The sequence below is a fragment of the Colias eurytheme genome, chromosome 30 (genome assembly GCF_061535395.1).
Source record: "Colias eurytheme isolate Ceu_HAF_F1 chromosome 30, ilColEury1 Martin Lab GWU primary, whole genome shotgun sequence".
Taxonomy (NCBI): Eukaryota; Metazoa; Arthropoda; class Insecta; order Lepidoptera; family Pieridae; genus Colias; species Colias eurytheme.
This window is the reverse complement of record NC_143009.1, coordinates 5,122,159-5,135,042: the sequence shown is the minus strand read 5'-3', so window position 1 is coordinate 5,135,042 and position 12,884 is coordinate 5,122,159. Positions and strand designations below refer to the sequence as shown.

Here is a 12,884-nt window from a genome sequence, read left to right as displayed (position 1 = left end):
AATTTCTAAGATGTCTGTCTGTCTGTTCACATAACAACTAACCTACTACACAGAATTTCATGTAGTTCTATTATAGACAGAAATTAATGATACAAGTTAATTGGGAATTAAACCCGAGCATATAACTACAAATTGACCGCCTCCTCGGTACAGTGGTTGACGCGTGAGCGTAGAACCGAGGGGTCCTGGGTTCGATTCCCGGTGGAGACGAAAAAGAAATGTCTCGGTCTGGCAGGACACAGAAGGCTGATCACCTACTTGTCCCTAAAGAAAAATCGATCAGTGAAACAGATGTATGAATAATGCATCTGCCCCCTACCCCACTACGGGGACACGGGACTTCACTTAATATAACTACAAACCTAACTCCTTCTAATTTCTCTAAAATTAAATTCTAACTAATACTACTACTTACTACAACTAATAACTCGGTTGTGGCAGCCCTAGCGCAGTCTAGATCGCAGACGCACTCAATTACGCGTTAAATAATACAATTGCATGTGACAGACACAATTGCATAATGCGGTCCCACGTCGCTTTGTCTTGACAGGCCATATTCGCGATTATCTTTGCCAATATCATGGGTAGGGCTGTCACTTGTTAGTTTTTTTCCTAGGACTGTCGTCGTGTAAAATTCGTGCTGAAATGGTTGTAAAATTGAAGTGTTTCTATGTTTTAGTGATAATAAGGATATATAGGTAAAATTATTTAAATACTAGCGGTCCGCCCCGGCTTCGCCCGTGGTATATATTTCGCAATAAAAATTGGCCTATGTCCTTTCTCGGGTATCAAAATATCTCTATACCAAATTTCATGCAAATTGGTTCAGTAGTTAAGGCGTGATTGAGTAACAGACAGACAGACAGAGTTACTTTGCATTTATAATATTAGTATGGATTTAACTAACAACTACGAAAAAGAAATTGTGTTTGAACCGCGGGTTAATACTAGTTTTTAACATACTTACATACATACATAATTATACAAAATATTTTATTGAGAAGTCAGATTAACACAGCAGTTTCAGTTTAGTTAAGTTTAAGTTAAAATGCTAACTTGAGTTTATCTTCTACCATAAGTTTGACTTTAAGATGATGACCGTATGAAAATTTGCATGTTTGGTTTTACGAATAAATCGAGTTTAAAATCCGTTAATAATATATTTTACTTCTCCTAGGAAATTACATTATACATAGGTACCACTACATAGTATAAAACAAAGTCGCTTTCTCTGTCCCATTGGCCATGCATTCATGCATTCATGTTTGCATCTTTATAACTACGCAACGGATTTAATGCGGTTTTTTTTAATAGATAGAGTGATTCAAGAGGAAGGTTTTAGTATATAATTTATTAGGTTTTAGACAAATCGGGCGGAAAGCTAGTACATATTAGTTTTTAATTCATGAATATAAGGGCACATCGCATGTTAAAAACCGGTAATAAACCCGTTAAAATACTACCAATATCATGGGTTATTCCACTGTCATGTTTTCGAACAATCTATATATAATGATGTTTGTTTGCCCGCAAATGTTTCATAGATACGAATCTATGATTATCATGAAAGCTATTGTATTGGGGTTTTTGTGTTTTATTATTAGAAGTAGTTTATTTTTGTTCATGTCTACACTAGTGTATACTTAATTACTTACTAATATTATAAAGCTGAAGAGTTTGTTTGTTTGAACGCGCTTATCTCAGGAACTACGGGCCCGATTTGAAAAATTCTTTCGGTGTTAGATAGCCCATTTATCGAGGAAGGCTATATATCATCACGTTAAGACCAACAGGAGCGGAGCAACGCGGGTAAAACCTCGGGGCGCAGCTAGTAATACTATAGAGGTAGTTTTTTCTGTCTGTGTGTAATAAAAAGTATAAACTACTCAACGTATTTTAATATAAAAATTTCAAAGCATATACGACGTTCGGAATTTTTTGAAGTGAAACTTCGTCATGGCAACGTCATCACGTCATGGAATAAGGCGACGATTTTTGTGCAGTCTTTGAATCTTGCCAAAGAAGTTTCACTTCTGAAACGTGTGCTCGGCACACACGCTCTTTTATTTTTTTTAAATATGTAGGCATCTACATATTATCCTAATTCAACTGAAACAAATCCAGCACATCAAATATTATTAAAATCGGTTCAGCCGTCCATGAGTTATGACTTATGAAGTTACAAACATCTACGTCAATTTTGTTTTCACATTTACAAAACATAAACCGGTAACGGAATAAAAATATGTTTTACATATTTTCTAATTTCCCCCGGACCAGCTAAGCCGATTTTGGTAATCCTCTAATCGCGGGCAAACGGCGGAAAACATGTACTGTTTGAGTTGAGGTATTATTTTCTTTGGTGAATTTTTATAGCGAATTTTTCCCTAAAATAGCCTTTTTAATTTGTTTGAGTTTTTTGTAATTTACTGGAAGCTGAGGTAAATCTCTAGCTGTGATGTTTATTGAAATATGCTTTTAAAAATGGCGAAATTGCTTGGTAGTTTTTAAGTAATGTACCTATTTTAATATGAAAAAGGCTATTTTTAATTCAAACTCAAGAGTTTTTTTAACCAATTTTAACAATACATAAATATGCTTACTTAGTTTGTAAATAATAAAAAAACACTCATTATTGTATTTTCACCGATCCTTGATAAGTGTACAAAGTTTGAATTAAATCTGTCCGTTTAAAGTGAGTCAAAATCGAATGTAAAGAGTCGGTTGCATACAAACATACAGGTGAAGCTAATAAAAGCACGTTTAAAAGAAAATTACTAACCAATGAACCGTTAGTAAAATAGAAAAACAATGAACTTAAAAAATATGAATATTTTTCAATTACCGACCAATATGTAGCACTTTATAAAATGGAAAATTAATCACTATATATTTGCTACATTATTTTACACCTTGTTACCTTGAACATAAGGTTGTAATTCCTATCACAAGGCAGGGTATACAGCTGTCTCGCTCACACTCGTGGTGTGGGTGTGTGTGCGAGCGGGATGGTTGTAATAGCAAATGAGCGTCGTTTATTACTCATTGAAAATGAACTTCAATCATATTAGCCGCATATGGGATGGTGTTATGTAATAGGTAATTAATTTCAATTTTTTTAATTTTTTGTATCAATATGAAAATTATGTTTTATTAAATAATCAAGAAAAGCCAAGTAAGTAATCGAAATCCCAAAGCAACTGTTTTTTTTATAGGTATTAAATAAAAAGAAATTTCTTTCTAATGTAAAATATGTCAGATTCTCACGAAATATGCTTAAACTATAGCTTAAGAGTCATGATATGTTAATATTCTATTTTTTATACTCTTCAGTATATAGACATCTTTATTATATACATCTTTCTCTGTCTGTCTGTATGTTTAAAACGAATCTCTGAAACGAATGGTGCTACGATTATTATACGACTAGCTGTTGCCCACAGCTTCGCCTGCGTGGAAAAGATAAATTTTCATAGTACAAACTTTCATCCCCTATTTGATCCCCTTGGGGGATGAATTTTCTAAAATCCTTTCTTAGGGGACGCCTACGTTATGACCTGCATGCCAAATTTCAGCCCGATACGTCCAGTGGTTTGGGCTGTGCGTTGATAGATCACTATATCAGTCACCTTTGAGTTATATATATATATATATATATATATATATATATATATATATATAGATTTCCATTAATAAGGCTTAAATTGTTATACTTTTTAAGAAAATATCAATCGATAATACATAGTATATAGTAGGTATTTTTTATTGTAAATGACGTCATGTTATCATCACTACATAGTATAAAACAAAGTCGCTTTCTCTGTCCCTATGTGTGCTTAAATCTTTAAAACTACGCAACGGATTATGATGCGGTTTTTTTTAATGGATAAAGTGATTCAAGAGGAAGGTTTTAACTTTTAATATATAATTTATTAAGTACTAGCGACCCGCCCCGGCTTCGCACGGGTGCAATGCTGATACTAAATACACTACAGAAAAATTGTGAACGTTGTATAGGTATAAAAATATAGCGGCCCGCTCCGGCCTCCGGCATCGCACGGGTATAAAATACATAGCCGGGCGGCCGCAAACGCTACGTCCTGCAATTTTTAAATCCGTAATATCTTCGAAAATATTCACTTAAATCATACGGTGTAAAGGGCCATATAGATCTATATTAAATGAACAATGTATCCATGGTATTTAATTGGTTAAGGATTAATGCTGTATTGGTTAAAATCGCTTCGAAAATTAGCCATTATTTGTCGTAAAAAGTAAATGACAAAAAAAAAGTTATTGTGGGTTATCCATAAGAGATAGACATATACCATCGCGGACTTTTCTGTAGACCTTTTCAATGTGTATAATACTTAGTACATTATTTTGATAAAACTCGTAGGGTTCAGCCTGCGTTTGCAATGTAAGCGGAATAAATGTAATTTTTTACGACATCACATTAGAAACCTCAAAAATAACAGTACTTCTCCACTACTTAATGGATCTTATTATACATATAAACCTTCCTCTTGAATCACTCTATCTATTTAAAAAAACCGCATCAAAATCCGTTGCGTAGTTTCAAAGATTTAAGCGTACAAAGGGACATAGGGACATAGGGACATAGGGACAGGGAAAGCGACTTTGTTTTATACTATGTAGTGATTAGACAAAGCGGCTGAAGCCGCGGGCGGTAAGCTAGTAACTAATAAACTAAATAATATTCGTGTCTCACTCTTGCATAAACATAATCAGAAAACCAATTACAAAATCTTTTGACGCTCGTTTTGTTACATGATGTAATTATTTCATAAAATAATATATTAATGCTCATTACGTTTCAATGTGAAATATTATCTACCTTTTTGCTAAAATATCATCGAATTTTATGCATTAATTGAGTTAAATTAAGTATGAAAGTACTTCTAATTATTTTAATGTGAAAAAATAACTTATTTTTGTTCGTGTGGCAATCAAGTCTATAAGGATGAACAGATGTTGATGAAATTAAGCAAACAGACTAGAAATAATTTTATGGAATCTGTATTTCAAGTAGAAACGACATATTATAGGTATTTCTATTACATCATACCTAGGTATATCACAGAATACATAATAGTAGCTAAACGCTACCTATATCTAATTATCTACATATATACTACTATAAATAAAAAAAAGTAAATTATTACCGGTACTACTGAACAAATTTTCATGAAACTTAGCCGTTTTGTAGATTATGTACCTCATAAAATTTTACCCCTATTTTTCCGCGGGTGAAACTACCAAAGACAACTAAAAACATAATTTGCTTTATAAACGTACCTATTCAAAAATAAAATTAAAAAACTATTTAAAATATAATTTACCAATAATCGTATTTAAAAATCAAATCGAAAACTACCCTATTTATATTTACCACTTTTTAAAAATCAAATGAATTCCCAACGAGCCCTCACGGTTCATTGAACCCCATCAATCCAGTCTAGAACTGAATCTGAACCACCTGGTGTCTAACAATATGTGGAAAACAATAGGCGTTATTACGTATGTATGTTTGTGTGGGCTGGGTTACGAGCGGAAGCGATTTTTGTAAAAAAAAAATATTAATTACTAGCTGTGCTCCGTGGTTTTACCCGCAGTGCTCCGCTCCTGTTAGTCTCAGCGAGATGATATATAGCCTACAGCCTTCCTCGATAAATGGGCTATCTAACATCGAAACAATTTTTCAAATCGGATTAGTAGTTCCTGAGATTAGCGCGTTCAAACAAACAAACTGTTCAGCTTTATAATATTAGTATAGATGTCAAATAACATTAGTTAGGTACTAGCTGACCTGGTCAACGCTGTCCTGCAAAGACATCCTTATCATTTAGAGATGTAAAAATTGATAAAGATCTATTCTCAAACCTACCAATAAAAATAAAATTACTAACAGTTTAATTTTTATAAAATTATTCAATAATATTAACAGTTTACACGACCACGAGACATAATATAAGGATAAAATAGTAATATAAAAAACAGCGTTATTTTTCGCTGTATCAAGCAAAAAGAATCAATATAATATTATGTATTTCGATAAATCCATTCTAATACTTTCATTTTTCATTTTTACCTTTAATAAGACCAAGATGTATCAAGGGAAGGGACTGGCTCTCTTAACACAGGCTATGCCTAGCAAGAGAACCAGAGCCTCATATTCAATTTTGTATAATCTAAAGGTGAAATTATTTATTATTATTCAGCCATGGCTGTCCCACTGCTGGGCAAAGGCCTCTCTTCCCTTCGTCCATGTCTTCCTATTGTGAGCAATTTTAGCCCATTCCTTACAATGAGAGTCCAGTTCGTCGCGCCATCTGATTTTGGGCCTTCCACGCAGCCTTTTTCCATTGTCGGGGATCCACATAGTGGTGATTTTTGCCCACAACTTTTCGGACATCCGGCAAACATGTCCAGCCCAGTTCCATTTGAGCTCGGCAGCTTTATGGGCTACGTCGACAATCTGTGTTTTTGAGCGCAGCGTTCTATTTTGAATGCGATCAGAAAGCTTTACGCCCAAAATGCTGCGCTCCATTGATCTTTGGCAAACCCCAAGTGCGGACTTTTGGCGATCAGTCAATGACCAGGTCTGTGCACCGTAGGTGAGGATGGGCAAGATGCACATGTCCATGAGCCTTCGCTTTAGTGAAAGAGGCAAGTCTCCTTTCATCAGCTCTTTCATCGACCAAAAGCTTCTCCAAGCGTTTTCAATGCGTTTGGCAACTTCTTGATCCTGCCTGGCTTGAAAAGAAACTATTTGGCCGAGGTAAGTATACTCATCGACATATGCAACCGACCCACCCTCGACAACGATGGTGGTTTTGGTGCTGTTAGTCATAAGGTGAAATAAAGATTTATTTTATTTATTTTTTTTATTTAATACCTATTATAATTTCAGAAGTGTTTGTTTGACTGTTTTTCTGTTCTTAGCGTCATAACGAAGCGATTGAAATTGATTGAAATTTTTAATACCAATAGATGGCGCTATATTTGAAAATCTAACATATTGTATTATGTATATTATAATACAAATTTATAACACTTACGAATAAAATTCATTTAAAAATGAATCGCTTCTAAATTGCGCCAAACGCAATAATATTTTTCATATCGCGTCAATTTTAAAATACCTAGGAACAATAAAGTATTGTGCTTAAGAACCAAAAAGGGACCTACATGCTAGACCCTTTATTAATTGCTTTTACCATTAAACTAATGAATTTCATACGATTTAACCGACTGAAAAGAGGGGTGTAATGAACTTAACATGTGTGTTTGAGTGTAGTATTCGTATGGATGAATCGATTTGAATGTGGTTTATGAAAACGAAAGCTTTTGTAGAGATGGTTATTCTTGTTTGGTAGAATTAACTGTCATCTTGTAGCTACATTACATTTCGTATGACAAGTTTCATCAAAATCGGTTCATCGGTTTAGCTATGAAAGCGTGACAAACATATTTTCACATTATTAATTTTAAGTACCTGTTATAGATTAATAAGTTTAATCTTTTTTGTTTTTCTCATAAAAAATATCATATTTATTATTAACTAGCGGTCCGCCCCGGCTTCGCCCGTGGTACATATTTACGTTTTCTCTACATAAAAACCATCCTCGTACTTCAAGGAACATAATAAAAAAAGAATTATCGAAATCGGTTCAGCCGTTCTCGAGTTATGCGCTTACCAACACATTTTGCGATTCATTTTTATATATAAGATTATTAAATTCATTTTAAGACAGTAATAGCAAAAACTGGGTGAAACCAGGGTGAAGCACTAGTTACAAACCTTTGAAATTAAATTCAATACTTTAGTACTGAAATTTCAAAACAAAAAAAAACATGTTTTGCACTCATTAATGTTATTCAATTATATTTTGCATCGTAAACAACAGGTTTACGATGCCTGGCTCTAAAATAGTCTAGGTAAAAAACAACGTGTATTGTGTATGAATATTTAGTGAAAAACACTCCAAACTCAAACATTTATTTATTCAATTAGACTTCTTCTAGAAGCACTTTTGAATCGTCATAACATCTGGGGGCACGGCAGTGCCCCCGCCAAGTCGAGCAAAAAAAAAGCGGCACGGCCGTACCATCCTTTTCTCGAAGCAATTCGGGCCTTTTTCGACCCCCTATAATTCGGTTGTGGATAAAGCAAGAAACCTTAATCTTCACTAACTAATCCGGCATTGTATAAACACGGAATATTCAAAATTTCAGTCAATTTCAACCAGTAGTTTAAGAATGACAACTTGTTAAAGTTTCTAAATTTTGTCACTCACTGACTCACCGATCATCAAAAGTCCAAGGCACTTCTAGCAGACTTAGAAGCTTCATATTTGGAATACATATAGAGTTTAGTGTCTTAATCATGGGAAAACTTAAATATTTTGTAATTTCGGTCCAGTTTTCCAAATACACCAACTGCATAAATAACTTTGTAATCCCATATAAATATATGGGATTACAAAGTTATTTATGCAGTTGGTGGTTGATGGTGGTATCAAAAAGAAAGGCTCTACAAAAAGAAGTGAGATCCCATCAAAAACATCCTGTAAAAAACCCAAGTCTCGCAGCTCAGTCTTTCTACCGTCAAAAGTTGTGAGATCCATGTAATACCAAGTCGGTTAATCTATTTAGTGTCTACTTGAAGGACCTTCTGTCTTAAGTTATTACATAAGTTATTATCATGCCAATATTAAAAATATTTAATGTTTTAAACAAATAGATCGACTTGGACATCGCATGAAAACAAAATGAATATTACAATATTATATTAGATTCTTTAGTCTCTCGCGCCTCACGCGATTGAAACTCTCGTTCCTGTTGGTCGCTGGCCCGTCGTGCTGTGTAGTGTGATACATACTAATAATCAAATCAAGCGATGTCCAAGTCGATCTATTTGTTTAAAACGTTAAATATTTTTAATATTGGCATGATAATAACTTATGTAATAACTTAAGACAGAAGGTCCTTCAAGTAGACACTAAATAGATTAACCGACTTGGTATTACATGGATCTCACAACTTTTGACGGTAGAAAGACTGAGCTGCGAGACTTGGGTTTTTTACAGGATGTTTTTGATGGGATATTTTTTACATTAACCATCATTTTTCGTTTTCATTTATTTTCTCTATATGCGATAAAAAATTAAATAAAATATTGTTTGTGGTCACAATAGCAAAAGGAAGAAATGGTTTATTTGTTTTCTTGACCTTATAAAAATTTCGTCATTTTATATTCAAATGCTGATGTTATCTGTATTCACTTTTGGTAAGTATAAAGTGTAAAGTTCTCAAAAGAAGAAGTAATATTTGTTCAAAATATTGATTTGATTTGACTGGCCGGTTGGCTTGGCTGGTAATGGCCCTGCCTTCCAAGCCAGAGGTCGTGGGTTCAAATATTTGTGTGATGAACATAGATGTTTGCTCTTTGTCTGGGTGTTAATTATCTATTTAAGTATTTATTTAAAATTGTCCCGACATATTTATTTATTTATTGCTAGCTTTTCGCCCGCGGCTTCGCCCGCGTTTTCGGGATAAAACCTATCTTATGTGTTAAAGCAAGTTACCCTCTATATGTGTGATAAATTTCATTGTTATCGGTTCAGTAGTATTTACGTGAAAGAGTAACAAACGCACACATACACATCTATCCTCACAAACTTTGGCATTTATAATATTAGTAGGATAGTAGGATTTTATTAAGCTACTAGCAATGCCCTGCGGTTTCACCCGCATAGATAGCGATATCGTTACAGTGAAAAGTCTACTATAGGTCGGACTATAGGTTTAATTTTTAATCACATGAAAATCACCTTTACCCCGTCCCGCACTACGGCCTTTTTTTTTTTGTTTTAGTGGGGAAATCTTTCATAGATACCCACGGCCTCCGGGGGAGGGGCCGTGGGTTATGTCGGATTCCTACCGACCAAAACCCCACTGTATTCCGTCAAGACGCATATTGGTAGAATTCCTCCGTGACCCCCGCACTACGGCCTGCTCGAACAGTAGATATACCTACTATTTTCTGTAGATTGACACTTTTAAAAATTCGTTATATCTTTTGAATGGAATATCCAATTCTTTTCATTTAAAAAGTATTTTGCTGGTATTGAAACAGTCTATAATAAAACATCATTTAATGGGATAAGGATTAATATATGTGTATAGATAACATGGTTTGATTACTGTCGGCAATTCTATTTACTTTGAAAACGTAAAAAAGTTGTTGTAGTAACATAACTACTGAAGATGGACATATGGTATCGCGGACTTTCTTGTAGATATTAATCCATTCTATAATACCGTAGAACATTTTTTTGTTCTATCTTCAATAGATTCCGCAGCGCACGCGATGACAGAAGTTTTATTGAGGATTTTTTTTCACCTTGGGTTACATTATTGCATTTTTGGTAAGGATCTCTAATTTTTTTGAAAATGCAATATAGCCTATGTTGCTAAGTAAAAATGCAGCTTTCTAATGGTGAAAGAATTTTTGAAATCGGTCCAGTAGTTTATGCGTGAAAACCATACATACATACATACATACTTACAAACTTTTCCTCTTTATAATATTAGTATAGATTGCATAGCTTCTATCGCGGGTCTTGAGCGCGGGGACCGAATCCAGAAATTGCGTAACGAAAAACCTCACGCTCCCCACTCCGACGTGCGCGGAGGTGTGGCTTGAAGGCATTGCTACGCAATAGCTTTACCGCGGCAGTCCCCGAGTGCCACACGCCTTTTTTTATTAAGGCTTCTCTATATTCCAGGTGGCTGCACCTTCCCCTCTGAGTGGACGGGCAGCTGGTTCCAGTCGGGGGTACCGCAGCTGATTGACATCAACTCCACGCACATACAGATGAAGGGCGAGTGTTCAGAGACGGAGTCGTATGATAAGTTCCTGCTATATGACAGGTATGTTTGGAGGACTTCTATACAGGGTGTCCTATTGGTATACTAAGCGCGAAGGAACTTGTATTCTTGCATACACTGATCACGTAAAAAATACTTAAAAAACAAAATTACGTCAAAAATTTTTTGCTGAATTTTTCCTGAAAATCCATGTTTTCTTCTCTAGCTTGGTGCAGCCGGCATATACCGCTTCGCTAATGTGAGCATTTTGTCTATGAAAACATAATCTTAAACGATAGCTCATGTGCTGGTGGCAAAGTTGGGCGGGTTGCTTGTACACATAGAGTTTTAAGAATTCATCTATTTGAAAAAAAAAATGCGTCTGGAATTTTATAAGTATTTTTTACGAACTCAGCGTATGCAAAACTATAACCTCCTTTGAGCTTAGTATACCAACAGTGGGACACCCTGTATAGGTACTAATAATAATTACAACGAATAATTATTATTAACTAGCTGATCCGACAGACGTTGTCCTGTCTACGCGCAAATCAAAAAGTCAAACGCGTGAAGTTTGTATTTTTGTCGCAAATATCTTGAATTTTTCTTATATACGAACCTTCTCCTAACAATAACGAACACATCAAAGTAAGAATTATCGAAATCGGTCCAGCCGAATACGCGTGATGCCGTGAGCAAGGGAAATAGGGATCCATTTTTATATATACAGACACTACAGATATTCGAAGCGTCTGGATTGCATGTTAGTTTGAATGTAATAAGAATGTACTGCGATTTTACACAACTGCCTAATTGATATAGTCAGTTGATAACAAATCACAACCAGTCACCTATAAACAAAGTGAGGGTAGTTGGGTCAAACGTTGAAAGCATCGAAGCACGATCCGTTTCCGTAACTGATTATTAACAAAAAAAGTTTCACTGCAATCGATCTAGTCTTTACTGAGATATGAAAAAAAATTATAAACGTACAAAATTGTATTTTTTAATAACAATTAGATATTAAATATACATAATTACATAATTACCTATAATAGGTAGTCTTGTTTACTTTTAATCTCACTTCAAATGACCTAGTCATAATTGACTGGTCGCCATGAAAATATTCTGTGCCATTATTCATTCATTAATTCCTAATTTCCAGGAGCTACAACTGCTACAAGTGTATGGTGATTCACGAGAAACACAAATATGTGCTGCAATACAAAGAAAGTGAGTAGAAATATCTAATAATAAGTCGAGTTTAATGGATTCAATGTATGTTGAAAGTATTTACCAAATAATCCTACTATGATTTATTTACTGTCTCCCATTTCTTCATACTAACTCTAAAACAATTAAATACGAAAAAAAAACATTTAAATAACTATTTATTCTTTGTCTCCCATTCTAATAACATTCAAATAAGTATTTATTCTCTGTCTCCCATCTAACAATTTACACTATCTTCCAGCATACTGCAGCCTCAAGGATTCATTATCCTCTATCTGCGACGAGATAAGCGGTGACGCGCCATTATACTCGATGTTTAGAAAGGAACCGAGTCCGACACCACAGCCCTGCCCGTTCCACCCGGCGCCTTTCACTTTTACTTATAATAAGTAAGTTGTCCTACAAGATATAAATTTTATATAAATGGAAAGTAGAGAGGATAGTTTGTACTGTTCTTGTGTGTTTTAAAAACTTGAGGTTATAAGACTATTCTTATTATCCTACAAGATATAATGTATAGGTTCTGTGTGTAACTTTGTTGCAAAAACTTGGCGACGTAATCCTGTATACCTTGCTATAAATGAAAATTTAATAATCCTACAAGACATTACAGGTTGTGTGGATGAATGTTTGTTAACATTTAACTTTTGTGTTAATAATAATTAATAATAATATAATTAATTTTGTCTCTAATAATAATTAGAGACAAAATAACATATACCCTGTGTTATGTCTATAACATAGTTGTAGATAGA

At 34.4% G+C, this 12,884-nt stretch overlaps 1 protein-coding gene across 1 annotated transcript in view; it reads left to right on the top strand.

Annotated features, from left to right (window-relative positions):
* The window catches only part of LOC149895837 (uncharacterized), a 113,985-nt gene that overhangs the window by 88,257 nt on the left and 12,844 nt on the right, over positions 1-12,884 (top strand). The window contains exons 3-5 of the mRNA XM_090118689.1: positions 10,815-10,959; positions 12,062-12,129; positions 12,371-12,518. Of these exons, the coding sequence (XP_089974815.1) occupies positions 10,815-10,959; positions 12,062-12,129; positions 12,371-12,518 (361 nt within the window). The remainder of the gene's footprint in view (positions 1-10,814; positions 10,960-12,061; positions 12,130-12,370; positions 12,519-12,884) is intronic.